The following is an 18113-nucleotide window of genomic DNA, read 5'->3' as shown; positions in this document are numbered from 1 at the left end:
AGCAAAATATACAAATAAAAAAAGGACTCCTACTCTTCTTTTCTCCCGGAACTGAGCATGAATCCAGACTGAGCCTGGGCCTCTGCTGCCATGAGGACCCCGCTGTTAGCTCATCTAGCAAGGAGAAGGCACAGCTGGGCCCTCGCCTCAGGCTCCCCAGTGCACAAAGTTTCAAAGGGAGAGAGAACTCCTAAGTAGCGGGGTTTAGCTACATAGCCTGGGCTGGTGAATTTGGGGAACAGCCTAAGATTTCACACACCTTTTAGGCAGTCTTAACCCCTCCTCTGCCTCTGTCATGGCTCTTCCCAAGTCCTGCTTCTAGAACCCTCAACCCCAAAAGTGGTCCAGAGAAACCCCATTATTATGGGTACAATTCCAGAATAAGGCTGGGCCTCTGAGCTGACCATGGCTATCCAGAAACTTCATGGGGGCTTTGGGAAGGATGACATGATCCATCATCCACTATCCCACCCTTCCTGGGTGGCCCTGAGCAGGCCGGCTCTGTACCAGGGGTCGAACTTAAGACTTCCTGCTCTCACTTGGCTTTTTCCCTCATGGCTGGTGCTCTACCACTTGAACCACCCTTCTACTTCTTGAGCAGGCCCTCTTCTGCCTGCCCCTGGAAGCACATGGAGCTTCAGAGAGGAGAAGCAACAGAGGAGGAAATGGCCTGCGTTTGTCTCCTATCTCTGGCCTTGGAGCTCAATGAGGTCTCCTTCCTGTTCCTAGGTTCTGTGGAATACCCCTGCATTTGTAAGACAATTCTTATATTTGTTGCAAGCTGGTTCAAGGTGATCACTTTTCCTTGCAGCCAGGGAGATGCTCCTAGTGGCTTCAGGTAGAACCTGCAGCTTAATCGCCAGCCTGAATCCTAGTTCAGGCTGGGCAGGCCACTCAGGCCTCTTGCCTCAACTTTATTATAAAATGGAGACAATAACAGCATTGCTGTGAAGAATAGGGCTAGTATAGTAAAAGCACTTAGTTCTGTGGGATGTGCTAAGTACTCCACACTAGAGGAAGGGCCTAGAATTCTTTGTCTTCTGGACAGTTAAGGTTTGTTTGTTTTTTAAAGGCTGGGGAATCAAACTCAGCCTATGGTAGACAAGCACTCTGCCACTACATCCCCAGCTCTTGTTTTTATCAAGGCTGGATCTCATTACATGGTCTAGGCTAGCTTCAAACTTCTAGTCCTCCTGCTCTTCCTCCTGAGTCCTTAGATTACAGGTATGCACTACTACACTTGGACCCGAGTACTGTCCCTTAGCTTTTTCTCTCAAGGCTGGAGCTTTACCACTTGGAGCCACAGCTCCACCTCCAGCCTTTTGGTTGTTAATTGGAGATAGTCTCTTGGACTTTCCTGCTCTAGCTGGCTTTAAACTCTGATCCTCAGATCTCAGTCTGCTGAACAGCTAGGATTACAGGCATGAGCCACCGACACCCAGCTCTGGACACTTTCAATAGTGAAAGGAGCACTATTAATAATTGTACAAGATTACATTTATATACTGGGGTGCCCCAGGGAAACTAACTATATAGTCACGCTCTCTCTGTAAGTAAAAATAATGGAAAATAATCCCCATAAATCACTATCTTGTTTTGTCCCTCCCACAGTCCCAGAGGGCATACTAGGCAGCAAAGACCTTTTTTTTTGGTCGGTCATGGGGCTTGAACTCTGGGCCTGGGCGCTGTCCCTCAGCTCTTCAGCTCAAGGTGAGCACTGTACTGCTTAAGCCACAGCGCCACTTCCAGTTTTCTAGTGGTTTATTGGAGATAAAAGTTTCATGGACTTTTCCTTGCCCGGGCTGGCTTTGATCTGTGATCCTTAGATCTCAGCCTCCTGAATAGCTAGGGTTACAGGCGTGAGCCACCGGCGCCTGGCTGCAAAGACCATTTTTTTCTCTTTGGAGACAAAGTCATACCACTAAGTTGGCCCAGGGTGGGGTATGCAGGAGACAGCTACAATGAGGGTGGTCACAGGAGCCTGCGTGGTTGTTGTGCAGCTGGAAAGCTGATTCTGGGAAAAGGTCAAGGTTTTGTTTTCCTTCCTTTCCTTTTGATGGATGGGTTGGTATTTGAAAGATGGATCCTCAAGGCTAATTAGACTGGTGCCATTCTAGAAATGTGTCATTATGGGGGTGGGCCAGGGGGAAGGTCCCCAAAGAGCCCAGAGAGCAGAATAGCTGGCCAGGGATCAAGAGCCTATAAGTGGTCATGCCAGCGCCTCTGCATGGGCCTTCTGCCATGCTGTTTCTTGGGCTTCTGTTGCTGCTGATACTGCTGGCTGGCACCCGCCTGCTATGGGGCCAGTGGAAGCACAGGAACCTCCACCTCCCGCCACTCGCCCCAGGCTTCCTGCACATCCTGAAGCCCAACCTCCCCCTCTACCTGTTGGGCCTCACTCAGAAACTTGGGTCCATTTACAGGCTCCGTTTGGGGCTGCAAGGTAAGAGCCGGCTTCCTCTCCCTGGCTCACCACTGGTGGCCAGAGGTGGAGATCCCTCTTTGCTGACGCCTATTTCCCCTCTCCTCCAGATGTGGTGGTGCTGAACTCCAAGAGGGCTATTGAGGAGGCTCTGGTCAGAAAGTGGGTAGACTTTGCCGGCCGACCCCAGACACCATCCTGTAAGGGCCTGTGGCTTCTTATGGGTGGGAGGGGCTGAGGCAGAAGAAAATGAAGCCCTTGGGCTTCCTTCCCTTCCCTTCCCTCCCTCCTTCGCTTTCTTCTATTCTTTCTTTCTTTTCCTTCCTTTCTTTTGTTCGTTCTTTCTTTTCTTTTTTTCCTCCTTTCTTTCTTTCTTTGTCTTTCTTCTTGTCAGTCATAGTGCTTGAACTCAGGGCCTGGGCACTGTTCTGAGCTCTTTCACTCAAGGCTAGCACTCTATCACTTTGACCCCCAACTCTACTTCCAGTTTTCTGGTGGTTAATTGAAGATAAGAGTCTCACAGACTTTCCTGGCCAGGCTGGCTTTGAACTGTGATCCTCAAATCTCAGCCTCCTGAGTAGCTAGGATTACAGGTGTGAGCCACCAATGCCTGGCTCTCCTTAAGTTACTTTCCATCCTCATCCTCTCCTGCTCAAGTCAAGCTGGTGTCTCAGCAATACCCAGACCTGTCACTAGGGGACTACTCCCTGCTATGGAAGGCCCACAAGAAACTCACCCGCTCTGCCCTGCTGCTGGGGATCCGAGACTCCATGGAGCCGCTGGTGGAGCAGCTGACCCAAGAATTCTGTGAGGTGAGGCTGGGCTCCTGTAGCCTGGCTCTCCCCAGGCTCAGCCTCCCCTCCGCTGCACTCCCTCCCTCCCTCCTTCCCAGCCCGCATAGCTCCTGCTCTCCTCCACAGCGAATGAGGGCCCAGGAGGGCCGCCCTGTGGCCATCCAGGAGGAGTTCTCTTTCCTCGCCTGCAGCATCATTTGCGGCCTCACCTTTGGAGACAGGGTCAGAACGGCTCCTTTGACCCTTGAGCCCCTCCTGGCTTTCATCTGGTCCAGAACTGAACACGGACTGTTTTTATCTGACAGGACAAATCCTTTGTAAATGCTGTTTACAGCTGTGTTCAGGATCTGATGAAAGCTTGGGACCACTGGTCTGTCCAAATTTTGAACGTGGTCCCCATTCTCAGGGTGAGGAGTGGAACGGAGAGACCCTTGGGTCCTGGGGGAGGGGCGGGGGTGGAGGGATAGGCCTTCATCAGGCAGCTGACTCATGCTTCTGCCTTAGTTCTTCCCCAACCCAGGTCTCTGGAAGCTGAAGCGGATCATATCAAACAGGGATCACATTGTAGAGCAGCAGCTGAGGTGGCACAAGGTTGGGAACTACGTGTGGATCAGGTTCCCCTGAGTCCACCTGTGATGGCAAAACTCCCCATCACTACTGGGCCGGGTTTCCAGAAGCTTCCAGTTCTAGGCCTGTTGCCCCCACCTCCCTTCCCAAGCTGTCCACTCAGCCTGTTGTCTTTCCCTCTATAGGAGAATCTGGTGGCAGGCCAATGGAAGGACATGACAGGCTACATGCTCCAAAGGATGGGGCAGGTGAAAGGGGATGAGGGCCCTGGAGAGCTCCTGGAAGGGCACGTGCACATGGCCATGGTGGATCTTTTTATCGGTGGCACTGAAACCACAGCAACCACTCTCTCCTGGGCTGTGGCTTTCCTGGTTCATCACCCTGAGGTGGGTCTGGGGGATGGAAGGGCAGAAGGGCCTTTGCTGGCAGCCTGGTCAGGGCTGGATCTCCTGCCATGCTGTTGGTGCTGCGCCTGATCTGGGTGGTGGTCACGGAGAGAGGGCGCAAAGGCTCCGCCAGGCTGTGGGAGGGAAGTGGCTGGAGGCTGGGTTGCTGTGAATAGGCCTGGGCAGAGCTTGGTCCCTGGACTCCTGGCTTGCCCCTGTCTCCCAGATTCAGCAGCGACTGCAGAATGAGCTAGACCTTGAACTGGGGCCTGGCCCCTTGGGCTCCCATATCCCACACAAGGTCCGCACGCGGCTGCCCTTGCTCAATGCCACCATTGCCGAGGTGCTCCGTCTACGGCCTGTCGTGCCTTTGGCTTTGCCCCACCGCACCATCCGGCCCAGCAGGTGACTGCCAAGGGTTAGGGATGAGGGTTAGGGTTAGGCCTAACCCTAACCAGCCTCTAACTCCATCTTTCCCTCAGCATCTTGGGCTATGACATCCCTAAGGACACAATCATTATCCCCAACCTCCAAGGCGCAAATCTTGATGAGACAATCTGGGAGCGGCCACAGGAATTCTGGCCTGGTATGCTGGGGAGCTAGGGATGGGGCAGACATGGAGGTGGAGGTCAGTTCTGTGGTTGCTGCAAACCTCCCTGCTCTACCTGCCCACCCACTCACAGACCGCTTCCTGGAGCCTGGCAAGAGCCCCAGAGTACTGACATTCGGTTGTGGGGCCCGCGTGTGCCTGGGAGAGCCACTGGCCCGCTTAGAGCTCTTCGTGGTACTGGCCCGCCTGCTCCAGACTTTCACACTGCTGCCACTTGAGGGCGCCCTGCCCTCGCTGCAGCCCCAGCCCTTCTACACTGTCAACCTCCAGATGCAGCCCTTCCAAGTGCGCCTGCAGCCTCGGGGCCAGGGCCAGTGACTAGCACATGCCTCAGTTTTTCCTTTATTGCACCCGTACCAACCCTTCCCCTCCCCCCTGTAAACATGGTGCTGTGAGATCATGGGCAGAGAAGGCTGCTTCAGGAGGCTGGGTGGTGAAGGCTCCTGGCTCTTCTCTGCGCACGACCCCTCAGTGCTCGGCAGTCATACTGGGGTGCAAGAGAGGTGGGTAGCAGCTCAGCCTCCTCTGGCAGGGGGCTGGTAGCTTCTTGGTCTTAGCTTCATTTCCGTGAAGGGCACTGAGAAGTCGAAGCCCTTCCAGTGGTACCAGCTCACTCCCTGGGAAAGGGATTGGCAAGGGAGAATCAGCACCAGAATCAGCATCTGGTCTGTCCCCACCCTGCCCGCTCAAAGTGACCTGCCAAGTCCATCAAGCCAGGTGCTGGTGGCTCATGCCTATAATCCTAGCTACTCAGGAGGCTGAGATCTGAGGACTGCAGTTCAAAGCCAGCTCAGGCAGGAAAGTCCATGAGACTCTTATCTCCACTTCATCCCCCAAAACCAGAGGTGGAGCTTATGGCTCAAAGTCATATAGCGCTAGCCTTTAGCAAACAGAGCTGAGGGACAGCATTCTAGCCCTGAGTTCAAGCTCCACAGCTGACAAAAAATAAAAAAAGAAAAAAGAAATCCATCAACCTTCCTGCTCTACTCATTTCAAAACCCTCAGCTGCAAAGGGTGGAGGGCTACTCCGGAGCTGGCCTTTGCCACCCAAAAAATGAATCCTCTTCTCAAAGTTAACTGGCAAGGGTGGCATTATTGTCCCGTATCACAGATTTGGCTCTGAGCAGCTCATCTATCCTGTCACATGACAGAGCTCCAACCCAGACCACAGAGCCCCAACTTCCACAGCTCTGCTGCCTCCTTCTGCCTCTCACCTGGTGGTCCACCACACTCCCGTAGAGCCCGTTGAGGTTGGCATAGTGGCAGTTCCTATACCACCAGGCTCCACGGTAGGAGACCGCACAGGAGATGAGCAGGTTGTTGGGGTCTCGATCACGGGCCGAAAAGACACTGCCACTGTGGTAGCTCATAGAGTCCCCTGGCAGGATGCAGAAAGGAGTGATGAGCACCCCTGCCCCCCGCCCCCCTCCGCCTCTCCCACCCTTTGTGGTCAGGGCCCACTCTCACCTGCAGTGCCATGGTAGCCCTCTAGGTGGAGCCGGTAGTTCTCAGCCGCTGAGTCTACTTGGAAGGAGTCATACTGGGCGAACACCGCCTCATCCCTAGTGCGGAGGTCCACACGCATGGAGTAGTCACCAGACTGTGTGAGGCTGTGTAGGGCTTCGTTGCCTGGAGGAGGGGGCAGATCTCATCAGGATGCTGGTGTCCACATGGTTTCCCAACCCTGCCTGACTCCCCAATCCCTGTGAGGCACTGACCCAGCCAGAACTCTTCAGAGATGTTCCCAAAACCGTGAGCATACTCTTCCCAGTCCCTCCAGAAGTCTGTCTTTCCATTCATGCGGCGCTGGAACACCTGAGGGAAGATGGGGGGGCGGGGGAGCGGGCACGGTCAGCCTTGGGTTCTTGAGGTGGCCGCCTCTCCCTTTGCAGACATCTGGGCTTCTACCCCACCTACCAGCCAGCCGCCCCCATCAGTCTCCATGTCACAGAACACATCCAGGGGCCGCTCGCGGTTGCCGTTGAGGAAGACGGTGGTGGTCCTCGAGGTGCTGGGCCCATTCTGCATCTCCTCCCCGCAGTCCCGGGGGAAAGGGACCCGCAGCCCACCTGGGGAGAGGAGGGTGAAGGGCTGTTCTCTGTCTAAACCTCAGGCTCCTGCTGCCTACCCAAACTCAGGCCCAGCGCCAGGTACCCGTGGTGAAGGAGGTGGACACGGGTGGCGTGAGGCTCTCGCCCCACACGGCCTGGAGCCGAGCATTGTAGAGGGTGGAGGGATAGAGGCGGAGAAGCCGGTGTGAGGTAACCCCTGCGGGGAGCAGGATCTCCTGTGAACACACAAGGGACAGGTTAGGGGAGGCCCTAGGCATGAAAGGCTTTCTCCATCGAACCTTCCAGCTCAGCAGTCCCCACTGGGAGCCGGAGTGCACGCAGGGAGAGGGCCTGGGCAGCAGGGCGGGGTGGGGCACCTGGGTCTGCCCGCCAGGTGTGTCAAAGCTGAGCAGGTAGCCTGTGGGTGGGACTTGGGGTTCGGTCCAAGTGAGCAGTGCTGTCCGAGGAGTCACATCCTTGGCCTCCAAGTCCTGGGGGGCCTTCAACCCTTGGAAGTGGGGAGAAAGCGGGAAGAGGTAAGGGGGGGGAGGCTCATCTTCCTCACACCTCCCCTCCCCACTCCCATACCCCGGGCAGTACCAGTGGTGAAGGTGATGCTGGCCGGGGAGGTGAAGTTGGGACCCCGGAGGCCACGCACAGTGGCGGTGTAGTTGATGTGGGTCACCAGGTCACGCAGTGGGTAGTCCACAGCACTGCCAGGCGCTGAGGCCTGGAGTGATGGAGCTGGAGTGGAGCTGAGCGTCAGATCCGGCCCCCTCCGGCCCCCTCTCCCTGTGTCCCCAAGCTGAACAAGTTCCCTCTGGAAGGAAGCCTCAGCCCTGCTCACCTCCAGGGGCGGACACCTGAACGTTGTATGCATCCACAGGGTTCTGGGGGGCCTTCCAGTGCAGCAGGGCAGACCCCTCCGTCAAGTTCAGCGCACGAAGCTGGGTTGGGCCATCGGGAACTGGGAGAGAGGAGCGGGCTCAGAGGGTCCCTGCCACTCTCCCTACCGTTAACGTTTCCAAGGCCAGCCGCTGGCACTTGTTCCCAGTCATGCGCCTCCCTTCCATTCAGCTCCCATCCAAGCCTTGTGTTGTTTTGTTTTTCTTCCTCTTCTTTCCTCTTTTTTTTTTTTTGTGTGCCAGTACTAGGGCTTGAACTCATTGCCTCTCACTTTTGATCAGCTTTTTTGCTTACAGCTGGTGCGCTGCCACTTGAGCCAGACCTCCAATCCAGCTTTTTTTGCTGGTTAATTGGAGATGGAGTCTTGGACTTTTTTGCCCCGGGGTGGCTTTGAACCTCAATCTTCAGGTCTCAGCTTCCTGAGTTTTATATGCATGAGGCACTGGCGGCTGGCTAAGCCCCAGTTTTCTACGCTCACGCTCCCACCGTCCCCCCTGCCCCTGGTCCGGCCCGTCTCACCTGTGGTGAGGAAGCCTGTGAGCGGCTCACTCTCCTCAAATCCACGGACAGAGACCACAGTGACCTCATAGCGAGCTCCTGGGATCAGACCCTGGAGCTTCTGGGACTGGGCCCGGCCATCCACCTGCACGCTCTGGGGCTCTCCTGAAAGTGCATTGGGGGTTAAGGTTGCCTGGGAAAGTCAAGTGCAGCTAGAGGGTGGGCAGGGAGCAGGGAGCAGGAGAAATGAGGACATGGCAAAAGGGTGTCACCTCCATCTGCCAGCTGGTAGGAAACTTTGAAGCTGTCCACCCTGGATAATGGTGGCACCCAGTTGACCTGGGCTGAGGTCTCTCCGATTTCGGTGAATTGGAGGTCTCTGGGGCTCTCCAAAACTGGGGATGTAGGCAAGAGATAATAGTGAGGGAGGGGTAGGGAACTTCCTGCCCTGTCTCTCTGGACCTCCTGGCTCCTGAAGGGTCCACCCTAGGTCCTAGGAACAGAAGTCATTCTCTAGACCGTCAGAGCCTCTGACTCACCAACCCTCTGTCTGAAGCAGGAGATATCCCACATCACAAGCCCCAAACCCTCCCTTTGGTGTCTCGCATGTGCCCATGATGGGGCCTTACCTGGGCTGAGGGTCCGGGCAGTGCCCTGGATGCTGTCAGCTTTGTGAGGCCCCCGCAGGCCGTACAGAGTGAGACTGTACAAGGTCCCCGGCCGCAGGTCCCGGAGTATGGCCGTGCGCCGGGTCCCCGGGACCACCAACTCCCGCTGTAGCAGCGGACGTGGATGTGGCTCCAGGGTGCGAGGTGATGGGACCCCAAAGCGAAGCAGGAAGGAATCGAAGGCCCCAAGTGGAGCCTCCCAGTTGAGCCGTAGAGAAATGGTGGTCACATCAGTCACCGACAGCTGGGAGAGACGGGGCCCTGGGTCCCCCGGGGTCTGGCCAGCAGGAGCTGACCCTGCAAGGAGTGTGTGGGAGAGAAGGGTTGGGAATTATGTGTAACCAGCAATGTGTGCCGGGGTGGGTTCCCTCCACCACCCCACCCTGGCCCGCTGCTACCAGCAAAGCAGAGTTAGTAAGGGACTTAGCTTGTGTGAGGGCAGAGTCTGGGGCTACACAGAGGCAAATGAGGAGCCTCCTCCCCCCCGGAGCCTCCCATGACCTTTGCCACTCCCAGCGACCTCCTTTCACACTTCCTAGCCCAGGTTAGGATGAGACCAGCCTGAGGGTACCTGTGATGCCCTCCGCAGAGATGGGCCCCTGGCGCTTCCCTTCATGCAGACCGTAGAGGAAGAACTTGTAGGAGGTGCTGGGCTCCAGGCCTGAGATGAGGACTTGGTTCTGGTCACCGTCCACGAGCAAGGCCTGGGTCTGCCTATCTGTGTCCTGATACTGGACCACGAAGGAGTCAAACGGGCCCTGGGTCACACTCCACTCGAGGCTCAGAGAGTCTGGCGTTGCTTTGGTCACAGTCAGGAGCCCTAGGCGGGGTGCTTCACTGGGCTCTGAGCCCTCGGGGGTCGGCATTGCCTCTTCTGGGGCTGTGAAGAAGTCCGGGGAGAATGTCAGTGAGGGACATCGGAAGGCTATCCTGTCACTATACCTGGTAGGTCCTGGCCTGGCAGCGTAGTGGAGAGAAGAGAGGAACCAGGGCTTTTCTAGGACCTTCCAGTTCTAGAACCTGCTACATCACTGCTTTTTTTTTTTAAGTTGGTCATGGGGCTTGAACTCAGGCCCTGGGCATTGTTCTTAAGCTTTTTCACTCAAGGCTAGTGCTCTACCACTTTGAGCCACAGCTCTCCTTTCAATTTTCTGATGGTTAATTGGAGGTAAGAGTCTCATGGAGTTTCCTGCCCAGGCTAGTTTTGAACTGTGATCGTCAGATCTCAGCCTTCTGAGTAGCTAGGATGACAGGCATGTCATTGGTGCCTGGCTACATCAGTGCTTTGACATTGTCTCCTGCAACATTGTCTCCCAACACTGAGGCCTGTCTCCTGTTTGGGAAGCTGCTGCGGCCCCATTACGTTCTCCTGGGCTCTCGGCTATAGGAGTCCCTGGGTCAGGTACTCACGTCCCCTTCCCTGGGGACCCACTGAGCCTCATGTCTAGATGTCCTTGCATCCACCCTTGCTCCACCCTGGAATGCCTATGTGCCTGGCTTGGCACATGCTGGGCCTAGGAGATTCAGCCTTCCTTCTGCGAGCAGCTGAGGGCGGCACTGGCTGGCCAGTGAGCCTGGTGTGTCACCTCAGCCTTTGTGGGGCCAGTGTGTTCTTGGCCTGGCAGATCTGAGGCGGGCATAGGTGGCCCCTGGAAGAGGAGCTGCCACTTCCATTGGCTTCTGTTTCCTCCCGCTGTTTTCCAGTGATTTTCCATTTGAGAAAATGGCCCTGAGTCATTCGTGGTGGGGTTGCCCTATCTGGGCGAGGCCACAGTGCCAGGCAGTGAAAGCGGCTCCGGCGGGACAGTGGGGGGCAGCTACGTGATGGGATGAGGAGCGTGGGCTCAGGGGGAGCCTCAGCAAGGACCTTCCCTTCCCGCCTTTCCTGCTCCTGTGATTGGGATGGACAGCCTGACTTGGCAGCAAACTCTTCCTTTCTCCAGGCGCTGGGAGGGACTCCTTCCCTGACCACCCCTGCCAGGAGGCTGTCTTCAGCCCCAAGGCACAGGGCAGCCCCCTGTGCCCTGCTTGCTAGCACCAGGCCGGTCAGCCTCACCTGTTACTCCCAGGGCAGAGACAGGACCCAGGCGCTTCCCTCCGGAGAGCCCATAGAGCAGAAACTTGTATTTCCTGCCAGGCTCCAGGCCTTGGACAGTGACTTCCCGCTGGTCTGCAGTCACAGGCACTGCCTGAGGCTGACCATCCCTGTCCCTGTACTGGATCAGGAAGGAGTCAAAGAGGCCCTGGGCCACCGTCCATGAGAGCCGCAGCGAGTCTGAGGTCTCCTCTGTCACTGCCAGTTCCCCAAGGCGGGGTGGGGGCTGTGGCGTCTTCTCCAGGGGTGCTGTGGAGAGGATTGGGGACATTTAGTTCAAGAACGGCTTTGACCTATTTTGGGCCACTCCTGGGAGGTGTGAAGCTGTGGGGAAAGAATCCTGAGAATGATTTAGGGACAGCCACCTGAGGGCATAAACAGGCCTCGTCTTATCCCTCTCTGGAAGCCACTGTCCTGCCCCGTGCCCCCCGCCACGGTCAAGGGCACAATAAATACACAAAAGATCTCCCGGGAGAGAGCGGGAGCTGGGCACACAGAGGAACTTCACTTCCCCTGGGCAGGATTGTGGCTAGGACCAAAAGAATCTCAGAGGATATTTGAGTTGAGAGAGGGGCACCCCCAAACAGGAGAGTGTGGATGACCAGCTGGTCAGCTCTACAGGACCTCCCCCATTTGCCACCAGCCTAGACTGTCCCCTCATCTATTTCCCTAACCCGGAGCGGACATCACTGGACCAAGGCAGCAAGAGTTGGGTAGCGAAGAGGCAGAGTTGGGAATACAAAAGAAGAGGCAGAGTTGGGAATACAAGAGGCTACTAGCCTGTAGGGGGTAACTTTTGATAGACGGCGTTCAGAAAAGCCTAGATGCTTTCCCCAAGTGAGGGTTGAGGAAACAATTATGGAATCTGAGAGCCCCGAGCCCTGACTGGCCAAGGTGACTCATGGTCCTGGGGGGGGTGGGGAAGGGTCAGTGACCCACTCCACCCATTCCGGGGGGCGGGGGCTGAGTCATGAGCACCAGAACATGAGATATTTCCATAGTCTTTCTGCAGCCAAGCCCTCCCTTACTTTCCACCTCTTGCCTCAGAGTTGAGGTGGCAGGAGGAGGACGGGCGAACTGAGTTAGAGAAGGAGTTGTTCACCACCATCAAGCAGGTGAGGAAGCTGAGGTTTGTTTGTAATCGGTGAGGATTAGGACTGGGGATTTCCACACAGATTAGCTTAGTTCAAAGCCTGGACTCTGCATACAAAATGTTCGGGATTATGGCTGGGTGCTGGGTGTTGGTGAATCCTACCCATAATCCTAGCTACTCAGGAGGCTGAGATCTGAAGATCGCGGTTCAAAGCCAGCCCAGGCAGGAAAAGTCTGTAGACTCTTATCTCCAATAAACCACTCAGAAAACCGGAAGTGGTGCTGTGGCTCAAGTGGTAGAGTGCTAGCCTTGAGCTGAAGAGCTGAGGGACAGCGCCCACGCTCAGCGTTCAAGCTCCATGACTGACAAAAAAAAAAGAAGAAGAAGAACCCAGGCAACGAGTTCAAGCCCCAGCCCCAGCAATCAGTTAAAAAAAATAAAAATAAAAAGAACCCTGGAAAGGTGGGAGCAGGGAGGGCTGGGGCTCACCTGTAGTGCCTTCTGCAGAGATGGGGCCCAGCCGCTTCCTGCCTGCCAGGCCGTAGAGCAGGAACTTGTATTTCCTATGTGGCTCCAGACTCGGGACAGTGACCTCTCGCTGGTCTGCTGCCACGGGCACCACCTGGGGCTGCCCATCCCTGTCCTTGTACTGGACTAGGAAGGAGTCAAATTCCCCCTCAGGGACTGTCCAGGAGAGGCCCACGGAGTCCGTGGTCACATCTGTCACTGTCAGCTCCCCCAGGCGGGGAGAGGGCTTTGTGTCTGGCACTGGAAAGCAGAGAGAGATGCATGAAGAATGTCAGCAATGATGGCAGCAGAAACCCCTGCTCTGGGGGTGTGGAGATTCTGGGCTCCCCTGGGAGGGGGAGAGGTGGCTGGGCCAGGAGTAGGGATAGAAGATCCAGCAAGGAAAGCAAGTGTCCCCTGGACACTTCTCTAGGGACAAAAGGGAGTGGGGGGAGGGTAGGGGAAGAGGAACTCAGGATTTAAACTTCAAGGGATCTGGTAAATAAAGGGTCACAAAGTCCTTAGGTCTGGAGTGTGGGGCACAGAAATGTCAAATTCCAAAGGTTGCCACAAGGGGCAAAGGCTGGCCAGGAGCTCCAGGGCCGAGGGGGTGGGGGGCCTAGATCCCCACTCACTGGTCTTTGCTTCCACAGAAATGGGGCCACGGCGCTTCCCATCCTGGAGTCCAAAGAGCAGGAACTTGTACTTGCGGGATGGGTCCAGACCAGAGATGGTGGCCTCACGCAGGTCTCTGTTCACAGGCACTGTCTGGGGCTGCCCATGTGCATCTTTGTACTGAACCAGGAAGGAATCGAAGAGGCCCTGGGCCACAGTCCAAGACAGGCGCACGGTGTCAGAAGTCACCTCTGCCACAGCCAGTTCCCCAAGGCGGGGCTCCACCGGGGGCTGTGTGGGCAAGGAGGCTGAAACAGAGCAGGGGATGCTGCAGTGCAGTCCAGGTCCTGCCGAGGGAAGGCTGGCTCCCACCCCCGCCCCTTCCCCACGCAACCACTCTTTTGGTAAAGCTTTCTGAGCTCTAGGAATTTCTGTAGGCAACTCACACCCAGGAGCCAAACTTCACCAGTGTGGGAAATAGTGCAGTAAGACTGTCTCCCTAAGTGCTCTTAAAAGCACATAGCTAGTGTGGAGTTATTTGGAGGCAGATAAGATCCAGGCAGCTTGAAGCTGAGCAAATTCTAGTGACTAAAACACAAATAAGGGAGCTGAGGTCTGTCTGTTCTATCAGGAACTGAATTTACAGCAATGGAAGGAAAAAAGTCAGTGTAAATAGGGTAGAGAGAATCTTCCTTCCCTTCTAACTTCATGAATCCTCCTTCCATTGAAAGATGTGCTAGATTATTAGCAAATGCAGAAAAACAGAAGCCTAGTGCAAGAAGCAGAGGGCAAACATTGGGTAAGAGGTGCTGACACCTGGACAAGGACAAGGTTCACCAGAGGGAACCAAGGAGGAAGGAGCCTTCCTTCACTCACCAGTTACTCCCACGGTGGACACCGGGCCTACGCGCTGACCTTGGTGGACCCCATACAGGTGCATCTTGTACTTGCGCCCAGGCTCCAGGTCTCCAATGGTGGCCTCTCTCTCCTCAGCCTCCACACGCACCACCTGGGGCCGCCCATCACTGTCCTTGTACTGGACAGTGAAGGAGTCAAAGTGGCCCTGGGGGACGGTCCAGGAGAGGCTCAGGGAGTCTGGAGAGGATCCTGTCACGGTCAGCTCCCCCAGGAGCGGCTCCTCGGGGGGCTCTGGTGCCTCTGTGCTGGGCTCTGTGGGGCTGGGCGTCTCTTCCTCTGCATCTTAGGAGAGACAGAGGCTGAGCCAGGGACCTCAGGAGATGTACTCAGATTTGGGGAGGACAGAGGAGCTGTGGCTGAGGGTTCCTCCGATGAACTCAGAGAATCCCACCCTTGGGTCCTGGAAGTCTGTTCAAGTGACATCTGACCAGCAGGTCTAGGCTCCTAGGTTTCCAGGGGAAATCACACAGCCACCAGCACAGCAACGGGCCTAATGGGCCCTCTCTGCCAGAGGAACGTGGAGGTCAACCCAAGGGGAAGGTATGCAGGGTCACAGCCCCAAACAGACCTATGGGTCCTGACCAATGCCTGGGCACCGCTGCTGGCTCACTTATCACCAAACAGCAAGAGGATACGCAAGAGGATACCTCTTCCAGAAGTTCCACTTAGTAATCCACCATCTACTCACCTGTCACCCCAATGGCAGACACGGGGCCCACGCGCTGGCCGCTGTGGAAGCCATACAGGTTCATCTTGTACTTGTGGTCTGGCTCCAGGCCTGAGATGGTGACCTGGTCCTCATGCCCTGGCACCCTCACCACCTTGGGCTGCCCGTCCCCGTTCCTGTACTGCACCAGGAAGTGGTCAAACTGTCCCTCGGGGACCGTCCAGGAGAGGCTCAGGGAGTCGGGGGTGGCATCTGTCACGGTCAGCTCCCCCAGGCGAGGCTTAGGGGGAGGCTCAGGGGTTGTGGTGGGCACTGGTTGGGTGCTCACAGCTTGTTCCTCTGGAGATGGACAAACAGACAGACACACACACACACACAGGGACAGGTGAGGTCTCCTCCATTCTCAGTGCAGCAAATAAAGGAGCACTTGCAAAAACCAATCCCTGAAGAGCAGGACGAGGCTGGCCACTGGACTGTCACACTGCCCTTCAGCTCCTTCCTGTCACCTTCCTGACACCCTTTTGGGCCTCTGTGCCCCTTCCCTACACAAACCCAGCTGCTTATGACAGGCTGGGACAATGGTCACTTAACCTCACTGTGTGCACATGTGGACCAGGAACTATTAGTAGAATGAACAAATCAACCTCTAAAATGCTGCCATCCAGCACCTGCCCTCTTCCCTCATGGGCCTCAGTAACTCCACAGACACTGAGCCTCTGGAAGGAGGCAGGGAGGCCAGCAAAACACTGGGCCACCAATTCCAAGAGAGGATCCCATGGCTCTGTGGTGAGAGCTTTGCTACACAGGCTCACCCACACGCCAGCACCACTGACATCCCAGGGCCTTGTTAGCAATGCAGAGTATCAGGCTCCAGCCAATACTGCTGGGTCTGAACCTGCTTGTCAGTAAGACCCTCAAGCATAGAGAAGTGCACAGGAGGCACTGCTGATGCCACCATTGTTTCCCTGAAGCTGGCAGGAAGGGAACAACTTCCTCCTGCCTGACCACAGCTGACATTCACTCACTGGTGTTGCCTATGGCGGACACGGGGCCCACGCGCCGCCCCTGGTAGATTCCATACAGGTGCATCTTGTACTTGCGCCCAGGCTCCAGGTTCTCCACAGTGGCCTCCCTCTCCTGGCCTCCAACTCGCACCATCTGGGGCCGCCCATCACTGTCCTTGTACTGGACAGTGAAGGAGTCAAAGTGGCCCTGGGGGACGGTCCAGGAGAGGCTCAGGGAGTCTGGAGAGGATCCTGTCACGGTCAGCTCCCCCAGGAGCGGCTCCTCGGGGGGCTCTGGTGCCTCTGTGCTGGGCTCTGTGGGGCTGGGCGTCTCTTCCTCTGCATCTTAGAAGGAGAGACAGAGGCTGAGCCAGGGACCTCAGGAGATGTACTCAGATTTGGGGAGGACATAGGAGCTGTGGCTGAGGGTTCCTCCGATGAACTCAGAGAATCCCACCCTTGGGACCTGGAAATCTGTTTAACTGACATGTGACCAGCAGGTCTAGGCTCCTAGGTTTCCAGGGGAAATCACACAGCCACCAGCACAGCATTGGCCCTAATGGGCCCTCTCTGCCAGAGGAACGTGGAGGTCAACCCAAGGGGAAGGCATGCAGGGTCACAGCCCCAAGCAGGCTTATGGGTGCCGACTAATGCCTGGGCACCACTGCTGGCTCACTTATCACCAAACAGCAAGAGGATACCTCTTCCAGAAAGTTCCACCTTAGTAACCCACCATCTACTCACCCGTCACCCCAATGGCAGACACGGGGCCCACGCGCTGGCCGCTGTGGAAGCCATACAGGTTCATCTTGTACTTGTGGTCTGGCTCCAGGCCTGAGATGGTGACCTGGTCCTCATGCCCTGGCACCCTCACCACCTTGGGCTGCCCGTCCCCGTTCCTGTACTGCAGCAGGAAGTGGTCAAACTGTCCCTCGGGGACCGTCCAGGAGAGGCTCAGGGAGTCGGGGGTGGCATCTGTCACGGTCAGCTCCCCCAGGCGAGGCTTGCGGGGAGGCTCGGGCATTGTGGTGGGCACTGGTTGGGTGCTCACAGCTTGTTCCTCTGGAGATGGACAAACAGACAGACACACACACAGGGACAGGTGAGGTCTCCTCCATTCTCAGTGCAGCACATAAAGGAGCATTTGCAAAAAACAATCCCTGAAGAGCAGGACGAGGCTGGCCACTGGACTGTCACACTGCCCTTCAGCTCCTTCCTGTCACCTTCCTGACACCCTTTTGGGGCTCTATGCCCCTTCCCTACACAAAACCAGCTGCTTATGACAGGCTGGGACAATGGTCACTTAACCTCACTGTGTGCACATGTGGACCAGGAACTATTAGTAGAATGAACAAATCAACCTCTAAAATGCTGCCATCCAGCACCTGCCCTCTTCCCTCATGGGCCTCAGTAACTCCACAGACACTGAGCCTCTGGAAGGAGGCAGGGAGGCCAGCAAAACACTGGGCCACCAATTCCAAGAGAGGATCCCATGGCTCTGTGGTGAGAGCTTTGCTACACAGGCTCACCCACACGCCAGCACCACTGACATCCCAGGGCCTTGTTAGCAATGCAGAGTATCAGGCTCCAGCCAATACTGCTGGGTCTGAACCTGCTTGTCAGTAAGACCCTCAAGCATGGAGAAGTGCACAGGAGGCACTGCTGACACCACCATTGTTTCCCTGAAGCTGGCAGGAAGGGAACAACTTCCTCCTGCCTGACCACAGCTGACATTCACTCACCGGTGTTGCCTATGGCGGACACGGGGCCCACGCGCCGCCCCTGGTAGATTCCATACAGGTGCATCTTGTACTTGCGTCCAGGCTCCAGGTTCTCCACAGTGGCCTCCCTCTCCTGGCCTCCAACTCGCACCACCTGGGGCCGCCCTTCACTGTCCTTGTACTGGACAGTGAAGGAGTCAAAGTGGCCCTGGGGGACGGTCCAGGAGAGGCTCAGGGAGTCTGGAGAGGATCCTGTCACGGTCAGCTCCCCCAGGAGCGGCTCCTCGGGGGGCTCTGGTGCCTCTGTGCTGGGCTCTGTGGGGCTGGGCGTCTCTTCCTCTGCATCTTAGAAGGAGAGACAGAGGCTGAGCCAGGGACCTCAGGAGATGTACTCAGATTTGGGGAGGACAGAGAAGCTGTGGCTGAGGGTTCCTCCGATGAACTCAGAGAATCCCACCCTTGGGACCTGGAAGTCTGTTCAAGTGACATGTGACCAGCAGGTCTAGGCTCCTAGGTTTCCAGGGGAAATCACACAGCCACCAGCACAGCATTGGCCCCTAATGGGCCCTCTCTGCCAGAGGAACGTGGAGG

The 18113-nt window shown here is 56.4% G+C and overlaps 2 protein-coding genes across 4 annotated transcripts in view; one reads left to right on the top strand and one right to left on the bottom strand.

The window, feature by feature from the left end:
- The first annotated feature begins 1927 nt into the window (after window positions 1–1927).
- On the top strand, window positions 1928–5114 carry LOC122111110 (steroid 21-hydroxylase). The gene is made up of 10 exons (XM_042683841.1): window positions 1928–2443; window positions 2533–2622; window positions 3080–3234; window positions 3343–3438; window positions 3522–3623; window positions 3721–3807; window positions 3969–4169; window positions 4396–4574; window positions 4652–4755; window positions 4853–5114. The coding sequence occupies exons 1-10, from the start codon at window positions 2212–2214 to the stop codon at window positions 5095–5097; spliced, it is 1491 nt and encodes a 496-aa protein (XP_042539775.1). The 5' UTR covers window positions 1928–2211; the 3' UTR covers window positions 5098–5114.
- Tnxb (tenascin XB) overlaps window positions 5106–18113 on the bottom strand; it is a 72194-nt gene continuing 59186 nt past the window's right edge. For all 3 annotated transcript variants that reach the window (XM_042683839.1, XM_042683838.1, XM_042683837.1), the window contains 21 exons: window positions 17544–17867; window positions 16546–16863; window positions 15823–16146; window positions 14819–15136; window positions 14089–14412; window positions 13233–13520; window positions 12580–12858; window positions 10959–11246; window positions 9474–9782; window positions 8864–9199; window positions 8507–8629; window positions 8256–8399; window positions 7678–7797; window positions 7431–7574; window positions 7208–7338; window positions 6934–7066; window positions 6697–6848; window positions 6498–6594; window positions 6247–6408; window positions 5994–6157; window positions 5106–5396 (listed from right to left, as the gene is read on the bottom strand). In XM_042683839.1, the coding sequence (XP_042539773.1) occupies window positions 5295–5396; window positions 5994–6157; window positions 6247–6408; window positions 6498–6594; window positions 6697–6848; window positions 6934–7066; window positions 7208–7338; window positions 7431–7574; window positions 7678–7797; window positions 8256–8399; window positions 8507–8629; window positions 8864–9199; window positions 9474–9782; window positions 10959–11246; window positions 12580–12858; window positions 13233–13520; window positions 14089–14412; window positions 14819–15136; window positions 15823–16146; window positions 16546–16863; window positions 17544–17867 (4580 nt within the window). In that variant the 3' untranslated portion in view covers window positions 5106–5294. The remainder of the gene's footprint in view (window positions 5397–5993; window positions 6158–6246; window positions 6409–6497; window positions 6595–6696; window positions 6849–6933; window positions 7067–7207; window positions 7339–7430; window positions 7575–7677; window positions 7798–8255; window positions 8400–8506; window positions 8630–8863; window positions 9200–9473; window positions 9783–10958; window positions 11247–12579; window positions 12859–13232; window positions 13521–14088; window positions 14413–14818; window positions 15137–15822; window positions 16147–16545; window positions 16864–17543; window positions 17868–18113) is intronic.

Source organism: Dipodomys spectabilis, unplaced genomic scaffold (assembly GCF_019054845.1).
Source record: "Dipodomys spectabilis isolate Male_0828 unplaced genomic scaffold, ASM1905484v1 ptg000085l, whole genome shotgun sequence".
NCBI classification, from domain to species: Eukaryota; Metazoa; Chordata; class Mammalia; order Rodentia; family Heteromyidae; genus Dipodomys; species Dipodomys spectabilis.
This window is presented reverse-complemented; position numbering and strand designations above follow the sequence as displayed.